A 20,481-nucleotide genomic window follows, 5' to 3' on the forward strand; every position below is an offset into this window, starting at 1 on the left:
CACTTCCAACTTGGCCTCTCGCTCTTTCCGTATCCGACGTAGCCTTAAATGCAACAGCCGGTCAACATAAAGAAAGCTGCGCTTATGCTGTAGAGAGCTAACCCTAGTACGCAAAGACGCATATCTATTCCATGGCTTGTGTAGTGTACGAGTTTCATTTGCGACTAGCCCGCCGTTGGTACAGGACGTGGGTTCTCCAGATAAGCTCATGTGGGTCATCCGAGAATTGCGAATAACTGTATGTTACAGATGACACAAACCTCGCGTCATATCCTCTACCAATTCCAATTTACAGGATAGAGTTTGAATTTTGGGAACACGCCCCAACACCTGGCAGCCTTCACTCCGCGCGATCTACCCAACACCCTTTCCTGTCCAGCGTACTCGAAAGCGGAATCAAGCGAACAAATAAATCTAGCCCCCATTCTCTTAGATTCCTATCTGAATGGGCAAAGGATCTACCCTATAGAGTGGTGACTGGCAGTCAGTGATCGGCAGTCTTTCACAGAAAGACCTTTTTTAGCCCTAAGCGCCTTCTGGTACGTACTGTATCGCACCTTTATTCGTCAACCTAGGCGGCGGTAGTATATTTATTTCATGGACTAACATTTGAATAAGGACCCAGGCGTTAGGAATCTAGATCAGCCCATTCGAATTCACGCACCAACTCTACCAGTTAAGGCCTGGATGGATGATGTATAAACCTTCCATGCGAACTTTAAATTAGTGAGAGACTGCTTCAGCCTTATCAGCTGAGTTCAGGTGAACACACGTCATATATGATATCGCCCGATCTAGCCTGTAAGAAACAAGACATTATGATTTAATCCTAACTCAGCAATACTCTAGATTGGGACTTAAAAATATGCCCAATGTCAGAATATCCGCTTTCGTCATCGAGAGTCAGGTCGTTCTAGAACGCTCTGAAGTTAACCAATTCGCAATGAGGATTTATTGTTATGAAGCGCCCCTTGCTTTTCTTTTACACTTTACCTCCTCTTTGCGAATATGTCTAATGCTGGGAAGCCAAGGCTGCTACTCTTCATTCCCAAAAATATTACACTGCCATAGGCTAAGTCGACTACCATATAACCGTCAGCGGTAAAAAAAATGGACAGTCCTTTAATAGAAACATTCAGTCAACTGTCAAAACAACTCGGTCGCCTGTCAGAACAACTCGGTCAACTTTCGCAAGAATCGACTGAAGCTTCAGAGTCAAAAAATGAAGCGGAAAGAAGGGAGGAGGAGGTGAAAAAGAGAGACAAAGAAGTTTTTCTGGGTCTTGCAACTACACTTTCGGCCATTTCAACCTTCGCGGGCGCCTTTACTTTGAGCGCATATTTCAACATCAAATGCCCATTCAGCGTCACGGCTGTGTACTTACATTCTTCTTCTCTGCTTTTTCTCAGCGCTCCACTTGGTTTTTTAATGGTCCACCTATTACTCTCTGCCCTCCCAAAGGACGAAAGCGTTCCAGAAGACCTCCTTCATGCTGTCATGCTCCAGTTTCAGGTGGCTGGTCTCATGCTTGCCCTTGCAATTCTCTACATCTCCCTTGCCTTCTACTTTTACACTGACCCGTCTCACCCAAATTATCTCGGAATAGGAGGCATTATCATGGTGGCCTCAGTGATCAATGTTCCTTTGCTATATGGGCTCGTGGGCACCTGGAATTTCATATTACTTCCCTTTTTACCCAAAAAGGGCACCGAATGATGGTGAGACTCCAACATTTCGAGCGTGGATAGGAAAAGGGTTTAAAGAAATAAACCGCACAGAGATTCAGAATCGCTGGAGAGAATATAAGAACAGCTGTCGTGAGATTGTGGAAAGTTGCAAATCAGGTGAATTCACCAAGGCTATCGCAGCCTACTGGAACATGATAAGTACGTTGAGTCTATATCGGCCAGATTGGGGGATGCTTCGACGCTATATTTTTGCTTTTATTCTACTTGAATATGGCGCGTTTTTTGTCTTCTTTGCACTAGGTATTGTGGAAATGGTTCACGCTCCTACAAAATGCTTATAGCCCAGCAAAATGAACTTGAATAAAGTTTTGGAGGCATGCAGACTTACGGTGAAAGTCTGCTTAATTGGACAGCGATAGGATCCTGGCAAAATACAGCAGCGATCGTAATACGACAAACGCAGCAAAGGCAACATTGGACTTGAACAAGATTTACGGGTATTGACTGACAGTCTCAGGAGGAACGTCAGGGATAAAGTCGGCCGCGGTTCAAGGGTCATAAACTTCTATGCTCAGGCCGGCGTGTCGAAGGCACTCTCATCTTTTGCAGTACACCGACTACATTAATAAACCATTCAAGGAAGGCATCAAAACCTCTCTCAGGGTCTTTTTCGTAGTAATTGCAGTTACGGCGAATGAATCCCTTGAGTCCAGCAAAAAATTCTTCGATTGGGTTTAGGTCCGGCGAGTACGGTGGCAGATAGATTAGCTTCACTCCTGCGTCTTCACACACTTTTTTAGTCGCTCGGACTGGTGAAATGACGCGTTATGCATATCAAGGATAGATTTAGGTTCTGGCCATCATCAGTAATGGGGAAGTGGTTTGCCTATAAATCTTCAAATGCAGTGGTATTGTAGAACCGCGGAAGAGAAGAGAGGACAATTTCGTGCTGTGTATACGCAGGCAATATCTGGTTTCTCTGGTCACGATGGAATTACGTTACTCGTAAAGGGGTCTCAATTAAATGCCCAACCTATCTGTCTAAACCCAAAGCGTGTATCATATCCAGATTCATCAACATATACGAGGTGGTACGATTGAAAGTCCGATGGATTATACGAATATTAACCTCGTAGATTCGCATTCTGCTCTCTCGCACTTTACTGGGCAGTCTTTCCCCACCAACCCTTAGGCATAAGGGCTCTTCTAAGTGGAGGCTATAACCATAGTCCGAAACTCATCCCAAAGGAACACAACCATCCTATCGAGGTACTGGCCAGGTTTCTTACATAGATAATCACAGAGGGCTTCGATCATGAGGGGTGTCACGGTTCGTTCCTGGCCTACTCGGGTTTGAGGGGCATAAACGCTTCCAAATTGTCGTAAGTTTCTGCGGATATTGATGATGGTCAGCTTATTGCATTCAGCCTGTTCGGCCATCTCGGATGTCGTGAAAGACTGGCTCTCTATCATATCACATATGAAAACGAGTTCTGCAGGGGATAGCCTTGGAGCCATATCGCCGATGAGGAAAATCGGTGCTAAATGGGAAGACTTGTAATTGCGATGTCTCGAGGAGTTGGTGGGCGACGAGGGTAGGGAAGAGGGGCTGTAGAGGTAGCTTGTGTATGGCGGTTTCGTGTAAAATACATTCCTCGCAGTCTCACAACTGTATTATAAAATACAGCGATATCTATGGAAAGCGGTCTGAATTGGGGCCTGAAATAGCTTCTCCAATCAGAGTCCACATATAGCGGATTTAATTTCCGGGAATGAACTTGTAAGAGTATAGCGGTATAACTGATTTCGAAAACTACTGTACTTAACCTAAGGAACTTATAGTATCCCCCTGATTTCCTTCTTATTAACTTCTTTACTTTTTACTTTCAACATTTACTATCCCATCTTTAGGCTCACTGGCCTTCCCCTGCTGCACTACCTAGCCGCCCTCGAGACATCAATTGGCCCATGCCCCAATGTGAAACGCCTACTTCCTCCAGTACCGAGTGCGTCAATCTCTATTTCTCGTCCAGCATTGTTCATTTAGTTAAACCGGCCCAGGATAGCTTAATAATATGGCACCAGTTATTGTGATTAACCTTAGGACCTCCAACCAACAGTCCGTGGCGAGGTTCTCGGCACGACTGATGGTTGCAATCGCGGACATTGGTATCTCTGTGTCTGAATACTATCAGAAACCCAGATCGTCATATGTCTTTTCGTATAGTTGGAGAGAAAGCAATGATGGTGGTGGAGCTGATCTTGGTTTGCGCTTTGTCTCCGTGGTCGAACGGCAGGATCACCCGGGTCCTACGTGAAATATCTCACAACGGACTGATAACTTAATGCAGTTGAAGTCACCCATTTGAATCTGTCAAGTCAATCTGGCAAAGAGCAGCCTTTCGAATTTACCTATTCTGATTGATCAGTAAGTCCCGCCGAGTTGATTTCGGTACGTAAAGAATCGAACTGCCTTTCGCGGATATGTGACTAGTTCCAACTGGTCGCTAATTCAGTATCTACAAGATGGGAATATGACCATTACCCACAATCTAATAAGCCTGCAGAATCCACGACTAAGAGAGATCTGATTGACGAGTATCAGTATCAGTTTTGCCTGAAGATCTATTCCTGACCCACGCTAAACCAAATATGTCACCCTAAGCCGAATACAGTAGTATGTCTCATCTAACAAGTCGTGATTGGTACACGAGTCTGCGGCTAAACGAGGACCCTTTTTATTCTCCAAGCTCCCATAAGATATCAAAGCTGAGCCCCAATCCACTCTCACACCTCCACGTCCATGGAGTAACTAAATCTCGATGCGAACGAGGGGGACAAACACGAACAATCCGGAGATCAAACAAAATCTCCTCCCCCATGGAACGCACAAAATGGCTAGACGGCCTCCGTGGCATCGCAGCAGCCATTGTCGCCGCTGATCATTTCTTCATGAGCGACGTCTGGCACCCCTTCGTCTCCTACTGGACTGATCCGCCCGAGGGAAATCGTCACTTGGTGCAACTACCACCCATCCGAATTCTCTTCTCTGCTCATGGCATGGTAACGCTATTCATGGTCATCTCCGGCTACGCAATCTCCATCAGTCTCCTGAAAGCTCGAAACAGCCCCCAATTCTTGGCGCGGGTCTCGTCTGCCGTCGTGCGAAGGGTTTTCCGCATTTATTTGCCTGTTTTTGTCACGGCTAGTTTGGCACAGATCTTTTACTTTTTTGATCTGTATCATTGGCCGTTTGATGAGGGGTTTCTGGATACTCTGCCCAAGCCTTGGACGGCTCCGTGGAGCCATTTTACATGGGTGCTTAATTATATGGCTGATAGTATAAATATCATCGCCTTTGAGTATCGCGGTGCGTTGAATGGCCAGCTTTGGACTATGCCGGTTGAGTTCAGGGGGTCGAATGTTGTCTACCTTCTCATCGTTGGGCTGTCGGGGTGGCGTGCAAAGTCGAGATTCTATATTCTTCCTATTATTGCATCGTTCTTTCTCTGGTTCGGCAACTGGGATATTTTCGGCTTTATTTGGGGTCTCTGGCTGGCTGAGAGGGCCACCACGATTACGGCCCCTTTGCCCTCGGACGAGCCTCTTAATGCTGAATTCGAAATGGCAGAGTTCGAAGACGAGGATAGACCGAGCTCGTTCTTCACCGCGCCTCTTCGTCTAGGCTCGTGGCATAAAAAGCGCCGATGCAATAGCCTGAAATCAAGGAACTGCATCACCCTCTCCCGAGTCGGGATTGCCCTCGTCTTTGTTGCGGGATACTACCTCCTCTGCCTCGGTAACGACGGCCATCTCCCACCAGGATACCAATTCCTCTCCGTCCTCCAACCCGCCCGCTGGAAGGACAATTGGGATGTATACCACTTTTGTTGGAAAACCATCGGATCGGCCATGCTGGTATACGCTATCAGTGAACTACCCTGTCTGCAACGACCGCTTAACACACGTCCAGTGCAGTATCTGGGCAAGATCTCGTTCGCGCTGTACCTGCTTCATGAAACCATTTATGAATTGTGGAGGAATCCATTGCGGGATTTGATTTATTCGATGATGAGTGGGAAGGAGTATGGGAGTAGTGGTGTAGCGGTGGGAGCTGATCCTTTATCGTTTCATGTTGCTTGGTGGACAACTGGGGTTTTGCTGGGTGTGGTGGTTGTCGGTGTGTCGCATTTCTATACGATATATGTTGATGATTGGTGTGTGGCCTTTGCTAAAAAGGTAGATCGGTGGTTTGGTTCATAATATTATTCGATCTTACCAGTTCTATTCGTCTGTTCAAGTACAAGGCTATAAGACATCTTGTATGTATTAGGATGCACTACAGTGTGAGACCATCGTGCAGGGTAGTTCAGGAAGTCCAATAATACTGTCTACATTGGGATTTGGACTGTGTTTAGTAGGTACTACAATGCGGCCAATCGGTAGAGATCATCTAGGCCGACTCTCTATTGAATTCGTCCTTTCCTTGATTTTGATCAGGTACGCTCTTTTTGGGCCATCTAAAGGACCCTTGTCCATATGATTTGAGATAGAAAACAATGGAGAAGCTATAATTCGGCTAGAAATACATGTCCATGAGGTAGATGTTAGTATCGACACTGCATCGCTCATGAGCCTACTTATTAGTACAATATATATCCATACGATGCAGGGCACCCATTTCCACGACCACCGATGCGTGCAGCTCCTACAAATAGAATTCCTTATTGACAATAGAGCAAAATCAAGCAAAAGGCAAAGAAGAGAAACTTACAGCATTCGAAATCTGCCTATGGGTCATGTTGTTTTGTTTTTCCCGACATCCATAGTCTGTATAATTATCGCCGATGCCGAGGTCCCGCACTTGCAACCTCCCCGTAGGTACAGTACACATCATATCCGGATAGAGGAACGTCTACGTAAGGTTACAGCGAAGACGTGAGCAATGTTCTTGTCAACATGAGCTCACACAGCTCGACAAGAAATACCTTCAAGAATGAGAAGAGGACATAAGCTTGCGCGCATAACCAACCAACTCCCCCATTAGCATGCCCGATTACCAGGTTAGCGAGATTACCATTAAGCCTCTGACAACCTGTGAAATTGTAATAATAATGCCCAACGCCAAGGAGCCAGGAAATCAGAGCGTCCGGAGACTCCAGACATTCTGAACATGGCCCGTGTCTACGAAATACTCCACCCAGTACTTTTTACTCCGTACAGTTCATGCAAGCGCCAACCCCCTGACCCAGCCCCTGAATAACCTCAAAAACAGAGTCCCGCCAAGCCTTGTACTAAAAGACGAATATCTACCTGAACGAGGAGACGCGGCGCCGAGATCGACTATCCTCCCCCCTCCCCCACCTCACAGCCTCCTCTCTGGAGTCTGGATTGTTCAGTCGAGACCAATGATATTGTCGGATGCACTGGTGCCCAGGAACTCATTAACTCTAGACATATACCGAGCATTCTACAGAGTACATACATGCTGGTACATGCAGTGATTGTGAGCGAGTCTTGGTAGAGTCTCGAGAATGTACTCCGTAGAATGTACAGTAAAGCCGTTAAGCCCACCCCCCTACCCCTAACCCCTGTCCCGACTCCCGACTCCCCTTGAAGATGCATTGCCATCAACGGCGGCACTTATAAAACGGGGTCGAAGGTTTACCAGGCACCGCCATGGAATCCAATAATTACATAGTTTTTCTCTGTAGTATTTGATTTCCAATGGGGTGTGGAATTAGGGATTGGCGGTGATCGGGAGTAAGTCATCCGAGGCTAATGAAAGCACTAGCCAAAGGCCAGAGGCAAGTTCAGTTACAGTACGTACGCAGTACTGTACTTACTTTCAGGAGGCGAGGGAAATATTTATAGCAGGATGCATCCACTACCACAACCACAATACGAAGTACTGTACGGAGTACAGTGATAATAATAGCTTTGTAGAACTGTACGGAGTTATAATTCCCTGTATATCGGCTCTCCGCCACAGAGAATGTTTACCCCATAAACAAGCTGACAGACGCAATCCGGGGCAAGAAAGAAGCTCTTGAAATCTGGAGACAGAAGATATGGATTTCCATTTGATATATGGAAGTCTTCACCTGTACGGAGTACTCCGTACAGATTACAGAATAGAAATCAGGAAAGAAAGATCTAGAACATCTTTCGCATTGAGATCAGCGATGAATGAGCAGAGAGGGGCTGGTTCCGAATGTCCCACTCTTGCCGTGGGCGATCTTGGATGTGGAGGGTGCGGATGGATCGGGTTGAAGAAGAATCGAGAGTGTTTCCCTGGAGAATAAGAAGAGGAGAGGGGAGATGCTAAGTTAGTACTCCGTACAGTCACTGGCTCGACTGGGAGTAGAAGGTCTTCCGGACAGACACGTGGGGCATGTGTTTTCCTACTATTATTCCTACAGGGTATCTATCTCCTATGATGCTTGTCGTAGTCGCATCCTCGGATCCTGGCTAATCGGGACAGCACCGGCATTACTATTATTATTATTGCCCAGGCTGACGAGTCCAATAAATATCCGCCAGCAACCGAGAGTCTAATCTTACATGTACATGTGCCCGGGCTTTCCAATTGCATCTGCTCCGTTGGCAATGTGTTGTCACTGTTGTAACTTGTGTGCCTTTAGTTGTCACATTTCTAATTTGCAGTGTGCACCCATGGTTCAGAGTAATTGCAGTGGCCATATTCTGCATGTCCACTGTCCACACCGATGTCATGGTTGCCACTGAGATGGATCCTGGGGGAGTGCCTGTGTACTCCGTCCAGTTCTCCGTCCCTCATTTCTTGGGGGTGGGATTTGTTTGCATTTGCCTGGCCAACTCAGGAAATGAATAAAATACAGCCGAGCCTGAGCTTGGTGTCATGTACTGTAATATATTGGAATATTCAATGCAGGTGGTACCAATTTGGGGTTGCCACGAATGAGGATCGGCAGGGCGGAAATTAAACTCCGCAGAAGGCCAATCATAATACTCAGCCAGTCCCCACTGCAGCTGCCACTTGGCCCGATCAGGGTTAGAGATCTCTCCACATGGCGCATGGGAAATGACCGGGTTTTTTTTTTTGGGGGAGTGAGACACTTTTTCAGCTGGGAACTTGGGGGAGTGAACAAGAGGGGATGGACATTGAACGTTCTGGATCTTGAATAATAATACCATATGGACTCCATCCTTGGGATCTCTAGTTGATCTAACGGTCTCTGCAACATTATTGCAATCCCCTCTCTTCATGTCTTGTCTGGCTGCCGCACTACCAGCTGCAAGTTGGGCGCAGGGTCCTCCGTATAATGATGCTGTGCTGTTCATCGGTCAGGGGTAAGCCTCTCGATGTACAGAGCCGTGCTCGCGGTAAGGGGCGGTGTTACTTTCCGGCCCAGGCTTGGCCCCAGTGAGACAAGGGCTATTTTTGCGAAGAGGACTGGCACAGGCTGGGGCGTGGATTTGCCAACCTGAATATGGTCCGCTGGGATTCGGATAGTTCTTGAGAGTAATCATTAGGAGTTCTCTACTCCGTAGTTATGTGATCTAAGTATACAACGTATACCCTCTGGAGGAGACTCGAGGAGGAACCAACCTGGAGCTCAGGGTACCTGCAGAGGCGCCCAGCGGGCTGACTAGTCCCTGAGATGGTCTAGCCAGGTCCAGTCCTCTGGATGTACGTCCGGAGAGTATGATTGCGGATGACTACGCCGTCTTTCCATCTCTGTTTGGACTATCATTTCCACTCCCCTCCACTGCCCGAGCCGTGCGGGCCAATCCATTGCCAGGCCTCGACTGGGTCTGCAGTCGACTACCCAATCAGCGATACCGCGTGCCTGACCACCATCACATCCAGACTCGACTGTGCTCCCAGAAAATAGAAAAATTGAAGGAAAATTCACGATCGGTGGAGTGGTCAATTTGGGGGGCGCCTTTCTCGTCCACTCTCAGTCTCTCTCAGTCTCTCTCCCCTTTTCCCTTCTCCCCCCTAACTTGGTCCTTGTCCCATGGCCCTTTGCTCCAACAAAAGGCCTGACGTGCCCACTCCTCTCCTTTTTCCCACTTTTCAACCCACGTTCCCTTCCTTTCCTCCTCCCTCCCTCTCTCTCTCACACCACTCTTCTCTCTTTCACACACTCTTCTCCACTGACCACCGCTTCACTCGTTCAGCGGGCATTCCTTCTCTAACGTGAACATTTCGAACCTCCTCTCATCATGAAGGGTTCCATCTTCGCGGCTGCCGCCCTCGTGGGCTCGGCCATGGCTGATGCCCACCTCCACCGCCGCCATGAGGCCATGCACAAGCGTCACGATGCCTCGAGCTCCGTCGTCCCCTCGGTCACTCCCTCTTCTCTGGTCCCCGGCACTGAGGAGACCTGTGGCTGCACCACCAAGGTCATTACCTACTATGGCTCCCCGACTCTGGTGCCCATCGAGTCCACCACCACTCTGACCAGCACTATCCACTCGACCTCCACCAGCACTTCCACCATCACTGTCACTCCCTCTGTGGCTCCAGCTTCCACCTCCACCGTGGTCATCCTGCCAACCCCCGGTCTGACTAGCTTCTCTTCCACTGGTACCTACACCATCCCGGCTACCACTCTGACCGTCACCGACACCACCACCGTCTGCGGTGCTACCACCACCGAGGTCCCTAGCGGAACCCACACCATTGGCGGTGTCACCACCGTCGTCGAGACTGAGACCGTCATCACCTGCCCCTACGCCACTGTCAAGCCTACCGGCACTACCGTGACCAGCGTCATTGAGATGACCACCTACACTTGCCCCGCCGCTGGTACCTACACCATTGTCCCCGGTACCGTCACCACTGTGCCCACCAGCACCGTCCTGGTCTACCCTACTCCTCAGACCATCACCCCTGGCACCTACACTCAGACCGAGACCGTGGTGACTGTCACTCGCACTGACTACACCTATGTCTGCCCCTACGCCACCAGCGGTCTGGCCAGCACCACTGCTCCTGCTGTTTCCACCACTGCCGCCCCCGCTCCCGCGGTTTCTTCCACCAGCTCCGCTGCCCCAGCCGCTAGCTCCAGCTCTTCCCCCTCTGGTGGTGTCACTGGTGGCGGTCAGTACGGTATGACCTTCTCCCCCTACACCTCCAGCGGTAACTGCATGTCCCAATCCGAGGTTCTCTCCAACCTCCAGGTCATCAAGGACAAGGGCTTCAACCTGGTCCGTGTCTACTCCACTGACTGCAACGGTCTCGAGTACATCGGTTCCGCCTGCAAGCAGCTCGGCATGAATATCATCATGGGTGTCTACATTGACAGCACCGGTATCTCCGGCGCCCAGGAGCAGGTCCAGGCTATTTCCAAGTGGGCCCAGTGGGACATGGTCGATCTGATCGTCGTCGGTAACGAGGCTGTCTCCTCCGGCTACTGCTCCGCTTCCGACCTCGCCGGCTTCATCTCCTCTTGCAAGTCCACCTTCCAGGCCGCCGGCTACTCTGGCAAGGTCACCACCACCGAGCCCATCGACATCTGGCAGCAGTACGGTTCCTCCACCCTGTGCAGCCCCGTCGACATTGTCGGTGCCAACATCCACCCCTTCTTCAACTCCCAGGTCACCGCCGCTCAGGCCGGTGAGTTTGTTCTCTCCGAGTTCAAGCTCCTTGAGGGCATTTGCAACAAGGACGTTGTCAACCTGGAGACTGGTTGGCCCAACGCCGGTAACGCCAACGGTGCCGCCGTTCCCGGTGTTGCCGAGCAGGCGACTGCTATCAAGTCCATTGCCGCCGCTCTGGGCTCCAAGTCCATCTTCTTCTCCTACGCCAACGATGACTGGAAGGCCCCCGGTGCTTTCAATGTTGAGCAGCACTGGGGCTGTGCCTCCGTCTTCTAAGCGCGTCCTCGCGCACGCCACGTTGATGTGATGGGTTGACCCGCCGCAGCTGTCCCTTTTTGTTAAAATCTTTGTACAGGAGGAATTAAGGAGTTTATTTTATTTGTTTATTCCTGCTATTCTTCGTGAGAGTTACGGGGTTGGCTTTCATTGGTTAGTCTTGTTTCTCTCGTGGTGGCTGTTCGTGGAGTCTCGCCTCCCCACGGCTTCTCTTCTTTTATTGTTTTCTCCTGTCTATTATCTTGGACGTTTACGTGGTAGATATACCTTTTTATTTGATGTTGTCTACTGAGCCTGGTTGCATCCACCTGATCTCTTTGTTTTTCTCCACCTGCCTTGTCTGTATATCTCTATTGATGCATTTGATGAACGGTATCTGTTGTAATACTCTCGCGTAGGCAGTATCATACCCTTGACATAGTCTACTGACCTCTTAAACTTCGTACCCTTGGTACCTCTCATACCTACAACACCTATACCCAACTGGTCCTCACCAAGGCATACCTACCAAAGACACTCGCTATAACAAACAACCCATCTAACCCTCATCCACACCCTCACACTCCCACCAAAACCCCTCCAACCAAGGCCAAAACCCATCCACATCCTCCCAAAACGGCGCATGCCCAACCCCCTCCATCCGCACACACTCACCCCCCTCAACCTCCCCCACCGAATCCCATCCAAATACTCCAAATTCACAAACTCATCCTCCCCCCCATTAACAACAGAAATCAAAACCCCCGTCTCCCTCTCCACAACACCAACCTGATCAACACCCCTCCCGCCCAAAAACGCCGAGAACATGATCCGCCGCGCCCGCCCATCCGTCCGCAGCGCGGCGTCGACTTGCCACGCCTCAAACGGTGGGCCTGTTACTGCTATCGCGAAGGCGCGCGCTTCTTCCGCGCTGAGCTGGTCCTGGCTTGCTAGGTGTACCACGGTCGAGACGGAATTATTGGAGAAGGCGTGGGGGACTTGGATGGGGCCGAGACTTGGTGGTGTGCCGACTAGCATTATGCCTTTTATTTCTAGCCTTGAACTCAAACTCGAACTTGAACTTGAATTCGAATTTGAGGTTGAGGTTGAGGTTGAGGTTGACTTCCCATCCAGACCCGTCTTCGTATCGCCACGGGTCAAAGCCAGCATTTCTATCGCGATATGCCCTCCCAAACTCCACCCCAGAATAGACAGTCGTGTAATGCGTAGCTGCCGTAGAACATATAGCAAGCATTCGGCGTACCCGCGCATTGTGTATGTTTCTTCCGGGACCGCGGCGTTATCGGAGCATCCGTGGCCGGGGAGGTCGATTGCTAGGACGCGGTGGGTCTGTGTTTTTGTTTTGAGGAGCGGGGTGGTTGTGAGGAGGCGGTGCCATATTCGAGTGCAGGAGCTGTTGCCGTGGATGAGGAGGAGGGTTGGGAGGGTTGGGAGGTTAGAAGTGGGAGTGTGAGCGGGGGAGGGGTTTGAGTCGAGGATGTAGATTTGGCCGGATGGAGTGGGGAGAGTAGTATGATTTTATTGTTGGGATTGGTGGGAATGCGAGGGATGGGGTCATGGTGGATGGTGGAGGGTGGTCTTTTGTATAGAGGGATCAAGGGTGGGTTGTGTTGGCTTGTGTTTGTGGAGGGTGGGGAGTTGGTAGAGCGGAGAGGGTGTTATTGTGGATATTGGCTGGGTTGTTTGTGATGGCGTCATTGGTCTTTCTTCGTTTAGCCTTGTCATCGCTAGTTGAGCGTTTTGGACTGAGTAGTAGGTACTGTACTTTAGTACTGCCTTGTCTTTATCAGGTGGGGTCTTGCAGTGTTGCTTTATGTGGAATAGCCCCTCTATACTTCTATGGAATGTTGTTTAGACCACTTTGGGTAGGTACCTCGGCCCGGCCTTGCGAATTATACACCCGCATCATTACTTGTTTGAGTAAACGCTGTTGGTGTGACGACCGTGATGCATAGTGTCGCTTCTCTCTCTAGGTCATGCCATGTTCTCTTCGCGCTTGCTGTCGCCTCTAGTCAAGGGTTACGTTGGGTGCTACTGGCCACCTTCTGGTGAGAAGGTAGGATGAACCATTGGATACTGCTGGCGATATTAGAGTGCGTAGTAGATGCTTACTACTGTCTGAAGCCTGATGTACTCTATCAAAGCTAGCGGGCTTGGCAAAGCTTACGTATATCCAGGAATCTCTTCATGGGTATTATGCAGCCAATTAATGCCTCTGGAAATGTCTCTGATATCTACTCTTTGGTCCGAAAGATCTTGCCATTAAGACAAAGAATAAAACCGAGGAATTCTGATTATAACATAGTCAAGATTGACACCAGAAAGCAGCAGCAGAGTGAACACAATTTGCGGGATCCTCACTCGCCAAACCTCGCTAACTCGCTTTGCGGGGGTGGGCCTTTCCCATTTCAGCCATCCCCGCGATTATGCCAGCACTCAAAGTAGCAGTCATGCTAACCGGAAAAGCTCACCTGGGGCTCAAGGTTTTCTGGGGTAGCATCTGCTGACGAATACCCGGCCTAGCCCGTAGCTAGAATAGCAATGATCGACGGGAGAACATGATGATGCCGAAGATAGCTCCGGCGCTATCTAGGTTCTTCAAGAGATGTGCCCGAATCCTGGGCTTTCACAAGATTTGCCGAGTTCTCTAAAACGCTCTACACACCCAATTAGTCTAATGAAGAGGAAGGACTTTCGGGATAATAATTGGCTTGGAAACATGGGAGTCAACAATTTAGAACATCTTATCCTGACCCGATCGAGGCTTCACACAACTTCCGTTCCATAGGTCCACATCGGTCACGGTCTCGATATAGTTCTTTCTCCAGATTGAGATTCCCCAGATGGAGATTTCTACCCACCCGTGGCATATTAATCAAGGTAAATGTCGCTCGTGGTGTATATAAGGACCCTCAAAGGCATGCAAATGATGTTCACTATCAACCAAAATCCAAACGGCAATCTATCTAGCAAGACAGCAAATACCCAGGGAAAACAATCCATTCAAAATGAAGTGCCAACTTGTGATGTCCCTCGCAACTATCGCCTCGGCGGCATCGTTCGAGAAGAGAGCAACCTACAGCGGTGTCGCTACATTCAATAACTACGCCGCGCAGAGCAAGTACGTTTCGAAGCCAGAGACTCGAGATTGTTGTTATCCTAGAGACTAATATACTCCCAGCACTGTATGTGGTCCCAAGACCGGTGTCTCCGGCACTTACGGAGTTGCCATCGGTGACCTTTCCCCCAATATCTGGAGCGGTAACAAATGTAGCGGGTCAATCGATTATTCTAAATGGTAAACTGCCCTGTCCCTATCATCTCTGTGAATTGAAAGACGCTAATCCACATAACAGTAATGGTCAAAACCCCATCTCCGGATATACTGGTCCAGCATGCCCAACTACCACCTGTGGTGAGTGTTTCCAGGTCTGCAACGCTGGTGGATATGGAGGCGCCTCTGTTGGCGGGGTTGGTAATTGCATCACGGTGAATGTGATTGACGCGTGAGTTTCCCCTCCAATTTTTCGGAGATTTCCCTCGCTAACGAGTGATTTCAAAGCTGCCCTTCTGAGTCTGCATACAATTATTGCAAGACTGATGTTCCGGCCGATGAGAGATGTGGCAGTAGTTCCACGAACTCGGTGGATATCGATGTTGGCTCCTATTCTGCGTTGACAGGAAGTAGCTGGACGAGCAGCAGTCCCAATCTTTTGGTCAATATTAGCCCATCTAGCTGTTAAACTAGGAGATGGTTGCGCAGCTAACATTCAAGTCATGAGTTTGCTGAGTCGTCTTTGCCGTACGAGAAGATGATGACGCGGTCATGTGTTTACCGCCATTGACCAACTTGATATTTTCTATGCGTTCTCCTGTTCTCACCGTGTGATTGATCTAGCATGAAACAGATGCCGATTTCATATTATTGTGTCGCGCTGCTTTCTATTTCGCCTTTAGGTATATCTGTAACTTGATAATTGTGGAATTTGTATTTTAGGCACGGTTCACATTTAAGATAATCTGTTAACGAAAAAGATGTACGACTCCTGTAGTATAAAGGCTGTGTTGTGAAGTGTTGAGGATTCTCTCCATGTTGTTCGGAAACGTCCCTTCTCGGTTTCAGTTTCACAAAGTCAATCACCCTAGCTCGAAACTTTTATTCAAGCCACCCCCGTGTGGACGGCAAATCACTCGGGTTCCAAGGTAGTATCGTTCGCGCCAGAGCTGCGGGGCGTCTGGGGATTGTTTCAATAAGCGGAGACCGGCAAAAGAAGGGCATATTGGCCCCAACTTGCCTAACTAAATCAAGTAAAGTCATTTGCCACTTACACGCTCTGGGAGTTCACCTGCATATCCTTGCCTTGAATGAGAGGCCTCGACATACTTTTTGAGTTTCCGCTAATGACTTCTTCAGGGGTTTGATACAGTTTCTTGCGTAGCATGGCCTACTTTAGCACCCTACCGGAGTCTTCTCCGTGGCTGAAAAAGATGTATACTATGAGGACGCAACTAGATCAGCTTCCTTCTGGAATATAAATTGGACATCAAGATCCCTTCTAGATGCAAAGATTCAAGATCAACCCGACAAAGAAAGCATTCGCAAAACACACCAAAAAGAATCAATTCACTTCAAAATGAAATCAATCATCACCTTTTCAGCTGTCGTCTCTGTCGCAACAGCACAGGTTTCATCATTTTGCACGCAGTATGGTACCTACTCAAGCGGCGCATATTCAGTCAACAACAATTTGTGGGGTGAAAGCGCCGGCTCTGGATCCCAATGCACCAACGTAAACTCCATCTCAGGCTCAGGTGTCTCCTGGTCCACGACATGGACTTGGTCGGGAGGATCCAGCTCGGTGAAGAGCTACGCCAACTCTGACTTGGCATTCACCAAAAAGCTCGTCAGCCAGGTTGGCAGTATCCCTACCTCTGTGCAATGGAGCTACGACAACACAAATATCAACGCCGATGTCTCGTATGATCTGTTCACGGCCGCTGATATCAACCATGTCACTTACAGCGGAGATTATGAACTCATGATTTGGTATGATTCAGAGAAACGTGTTCCTATTTAAGAAGGTTTTTGAGGCTCATGGCACAATAGGCTGGCTCGTTATGGTAGCATCCAACCCATTGGCTCGCAAATCGCCACTGCTTCAGTCGACGGAAACACCTGGGAGCTGTGGTATGGATCAAATGGCTCACAGAAGACCTACAGCTTTGTTGCATCCTCGCCGATCACTTCGTTCTCCACGGACATTAAGCAGTTCTTCAACTATTTGACCCAGAACCAAGGCTTCCCTGCTAGCTCTCAATATTTGATTGGTATGTACTCCCTATTCTCAATCATCACTGGTGCTTTAAAGACTAATATCTGGAAATAGACTTGCAATTTGGCACTGAGCCCTTCACTGGTGGGCCTGCAACTCTGAGTGTTTCGAATTGGTCAGCGAACGTTCAGTAGAGTATGGTTAGAGCTGCTTTGTGGTCGCCAAATGATAAATGCGGCACGTAGTCTTGTTACTTATTCTCTGTACCAGAGCATCTATATGCTTCCAGATAGTGCAATAGACTATGTTCACTCTTGCCTCTTTTTCATCGCTAGCTTCCTTTTTAAATGGTACCTGTTTCGCGGCTCGAATAGCATAGGTCCTTAGCCTTGATAGTTCAGACCAATGCAAATCTGCCGCTTATCCAGATTTGGTTCCATTAGCTAAAACATTAATTAAACACAGTATACGACCGGGCTTCCGACTTTCCTAGTGGTATAAGTGGAATAACTTGATTCGGACTGGTGAAGACGTATCAGATACTCGTGGAAGTCATGATAAAAGTGAGAATAAGATGAAACGATAAGAGAATAAATGCCTCTGATATAACAAAACAATTTAATGTTGACAAATTCTGACACGCTTATATACTAGGAGTTTCTTCTGTCCCAATCATACTACGCTTTACTTGGTATACTGCGCCTTGAACTCATACCGCAAACATCCAGCATCCCTGTATCCCCCAACACCCCCATTATTGCAGTCTGTGAAATCTGTCCTCAACAGCTTCTGACAAGTAATTTGGTCGTTGCTATCCGGGAACGTCTGACCTCCTAGCGGAGCCCACGGGCTCTGCTTCGGCCCTCTGCACCCGTTAACCCAAGAGATAGAGTAATAGTACGGTGCATCGTTTGTCTTCGTCTGCCACACAATCGGGGAGCTCTTTTCATCCATGACATTGTCAGGAATAGCAGTGCCAGCACACGCCCATCCGGTATACGAATTTTGCCAGTCAGGGGAGATGTCCGCATGCTTGCCGAAGTCGTTGGCACCGTGACACTGGAGCGAGCCGAGCTTATCTCCTGGGGTCGTTGTCGGGGGTGGTTGATCAGGTTTCTCAATCTTGTAGCTGAAGCTGGTTCCGCAGGCAAATTTGGCACTTCCAGATGGTTGGATTGAATGGCTGTTGAGGCCCTCGCCTGTATTAATTTATTAGTGTCTGAGGACGGATCTGGTCAGGGTAGGTGTGGTACTTACACTTTGGAGCAATATTGTCAAATGTAGCCTTGCAGTCAGGCAGGCAATCTGTTCTCGAGTCGGTTTCAAAGTGGAACTTGTATCCCTTGTAAGCGCTGGACTTGATGTCGTCGCTGGTCAGATCCTTCTTAGGGTTTTTGGTGAGGTCCCCACCGCAGAAGTTCTCGGCCATGCGTTTGAAGAAAGAGACGTCGACATCAATGGCTTTGCTATAGTCCTGCATTGAAACCACACGTTAGTAGGTTTTAGTTCATCGTGAAGACGGGGTACATACTCCTCCATTGGCACAAGTGATGTCCGCTTGGTCTGGGTGGTCAGGGATGTTGATCTCGTAACTATACGTCGCGCCGCATGGAAGAGTCACGTTAGCTCCTCTCTGAACGCTATGGCTGTCCAGTCCTTCGCCTGTTGTTCCATGTCATTAGTACAGTGTCAACCTCTAGACTGAAGGATGACTCACAACCAGCCGTCATGGCCTTGATCGCCCCAGGGCAATCCGTATCACACTCTTCGTTCACGTCCTTAGGTGGGTTATAAGTCAGGTCAAAGGTGTATTTCTTATACGCATCGGAAGAGATGTCGTTGCCAGCAAGCGTCACATGGCGCTCCTTCTTCGAATCGCCCTTGCAGAACTTATCCGCCAGGCTGTTGACGAAAGAGACGTCGACCGCGACAGCCTTGCTGTACCCGGTGTCGGAGCAGGTGACTTTAGGCTTGTCGTCCATGTGTGCAAGAGCGTACTTGAGTGCGTCAGCCTGTGCGGTAAACCACCCCTGGTCGAAGGGGTAGAAGGTGGGCTTTATCTCGTCGAGGCATTTACAGTATTTGTATTTGCCCTATATAAGTCAAATCATTAGCATATACTACTAGCACTTTGAAGGAGCCCAAGATACGTACGTCTTGACAAACATGATCTTTCCCCTTGCAATCATTGCAAACAGGGGCATCCTTCCCCTTGGGTGCATCCGCCGGGCACTTCTTGGGCTCCTCAGGAGGAGACTCTGTAGTGGGTAGGTTATTCTTCGGCGGGTCTCTAATCCCGAACGCAAGAGGAAGATGGTCCTTCACGTAAACATGGAAAGCCATCCAGACCAGGCTGACGGCTCCCATTCCATTCGCAACCATCTGAGCTTGCTGTGCGGTGGCGGGTTGACCCAGGGCCTTGAGCACATCCTGGCTTAGGAATTGGATGTCCTTAACCGCATCATTCAAAGCTTTGATTAACTCTGAATTGTCAGCTTTGAAGTCCTCAAGGAACTTGATGATTCCACACGCTGCTTCTCGCTTCTTCGAGCATGCAGGCACCTTCTTCCCATCATGTCGCCCAGCTGGCTTTGGAGCTTGGGCGCCATGAGAATGTCCAGGTCGCCGTTAGGGCCGGTCATAATGGCTACCGGGGCGGTCACAGTGGCTGTTGTGGGCTTGTTGTCCTTGGTTGTGACTTGGACTTGGGTGATGTGCTCTGTGTCTTTTGCTTTCCACTGGATATTGTCAGTAAGGAAGACTGCAATTCAGTGCGATTGTATGCTTACGTTGCCCTTGTCATCGACATAGTCCGAGAAGAACTTGTTATATGGCCCTGTGGTCTCACTGGGGTCCATTAGAATAAATGACGTCTAGGGGGGGACTAAAGAGGAAAAGGGGACAAACACTGGAACCACGAGGACCGGATTGATTCCAATCTGCCCGGTGGTTGTAGGTATAATCGCAGCCACTTGACCAACGCCTCTCTCTTCGACACGGGTTGGGGGCTCAGTCTCCTGTGGCGGCACTTCGACCGGCCAGGCCATGGCCGCCGATATCAAAAAAGAAGTTACAATGAGAGACCTCATGGTGATCAGTATGAGTGGTCGTCGTCAGTAAGCTCTTTCGAGAGTGGAGGGCGAGATATACTTTATACCTCCGCTGCTCTTTGAACATTTCTTTTCTATCGGACTAAAACAGAGGGTCCAAAAACAGTTCCGAGTCTGAGTTCAGCGCAGTCCTGTTCATCATCTGGTTTGTTGACTTTGTTGCTGGTTGCCTGAGCGTCACCCGGGTTGATGCACCTAACCCAACATCGTATCTGCACAATTCGGCCCTTTGGCCCCATATCAAGGGTGTCAATGACATGTGGAATAGGATCGAATGGTCAGTGACAATGCATGACATGTAATGTACTGTGACAGTTCAAACATCTTGACGTACAGACCTGGAAAGAGGTCCAGCAAATTACGCTTTACCTTCCTCCCTTTCGAAAAATCTTTGTGAATGTCCTTCGAGACGTCTTTCCAGATGGCCCATGTGGTATCTGTCAATCTAATCCCGATACTGAGGTTAACGTGATAGTGTCAAGCTTTCGGGTTACAAATCCATAAAATTGCCCTGTATCAAAAATCCAACAGTGCTATCCTCAG

The 20,481-nt window shown here is 49.0% G+C and overlaps 6 protein-coding genes across 6 annotated transcripts; 4 read left to right on the forward strand and 2 right to left on the reverse strand.

Moving 5' to 3' along the window:
* Positions 1-4,568: 4,568 nt before the first annotated feature.
* On the forward strand, positions 4,569-5,951 carry N7458_003824 (acyltransferase family protein; the record flags this gene model as incomplete). The annotated part of the gene is made up of 1 exon (XM_056907206.1): positions 4,569-5,951. The coding sequence occupies one exon, from the start codon at positions 4,569-4,571 to the stop codon at positions 5,949-5,951; it is 1,383 nt and encodes a 460-aa protein (XP_056767933.1).
* Positions 5,952-9,899: 3,948 nt separating this feature from the next.
* On the forward strand, positions 9,900-11,555 carry btgE (putative cell wall glucanase (Scw11); the record flags this gene model as incomplete). Its single annotated transcript, XM_056907207.1, has 1 exon — positions 9,900-11,555. The coding sequence occupies one exon, from the start codon at positions 9,900-9,902 to the stop codon at positions 11,553-11,555; it is 1,656 nt and encodes a 551-aa protein (XP_056767934.1).
* A 538-nt stretch (positions 11,556-12,093) lies between these two features.
* Positions 12,094-12,789, reverse strand: N7458_003826 (alpha/beta-hydrolase; the record flags this gene model as incomplete). The annotated part of the gene is made up of 3 exons (XM_056907208.1): positions 12,094-12,162; positions 12,210-12,549; positions 12,599-12,789. 3 exons carry the CDS (start codon positions 12,787-12,789, stop codon positions 12,094-12,096), a joined length of 600 nt encoding a protein of 199 aa, XP_056767935.1.
* A 1,774-nt stretch (positions 12,790-14,563) lies between these two features.
* Positions 14,564-15,065, forward strand: N7458_003827 (uncharacterized protein; the record flags this gene model as incomplete). Its single annotated transcript, XM_056907209.1, has 3 exons — positions 14,564-14,676; positions 14,737-14,853; positions 14,912-15,065. The coding sequence occupies 3 exons, from the start codon at positions 14,564-14,566 to the stop codon at positions 15,063-15,065; spliced, it is 384 nt and encodes a 127-aa protein (XP_056767936.1).
* A 1,124-nt stretch (positions 15,066-16,189) lies between these two features.
* N7458_003828 (glycoside hydrolase family 12 protein) lies at positions 16,190-17,022 on the forward strand (the record flags this gene model as incomplete). The annotated part of the gene is made up of 3 exons (XM_056907210.1): positions 16,190-16,602; positions 16,663-16,883; positions 16,943-17,022. 3 exons carry the CDS (start codon positions 16,190-16,192, stop codon positions 17,020-17,022), a joined length of 714 nt encoding a protein of 237 aa, XP_056767937.1.
* Positions 17,023-17,512: 490 nt separating this feature from the next.
* Positions 17,513-19,917, reverse strand: N7458_003829 (uncharacterized protein; the record flags this gene model as incomplete). The annotated part of the gene is made up of 8 exons (XM_056907211.1): positions 17,513-18,027; positions 18,086-18,302; positions 18,360-18,490; positions 18,546-18,921; positions 18,983-19,311; positions 19,359-19,566; positions 19,618-19,675; positions 19,736-19,917. The coding sequence occupies 8 exons, from the start codon at positions 19,915-19,917 to the stop codon at positions 17,513-17,515; spliced, it is 2,016 nt and encodes a 671-aa protein (XP_056767938.1).
* Positions 19,918-20,481: the final 564 nt, after the last annotated feature.

This window comes from Penicillium daleae, assembly GCF_028827525.1.
Source record: "Penicillium daleae strain IBT 16125 chromosome Unknown utg000004l_segment0_segment0, whole genome shotgun sequence".
Classification (NCBI taxonomy): Eukaryota; Fungi; Ascomycota; class Eurotiomycetes; order Eurotiales; family Aspergillaceae; genus Penicillium; species Penicillium daleae.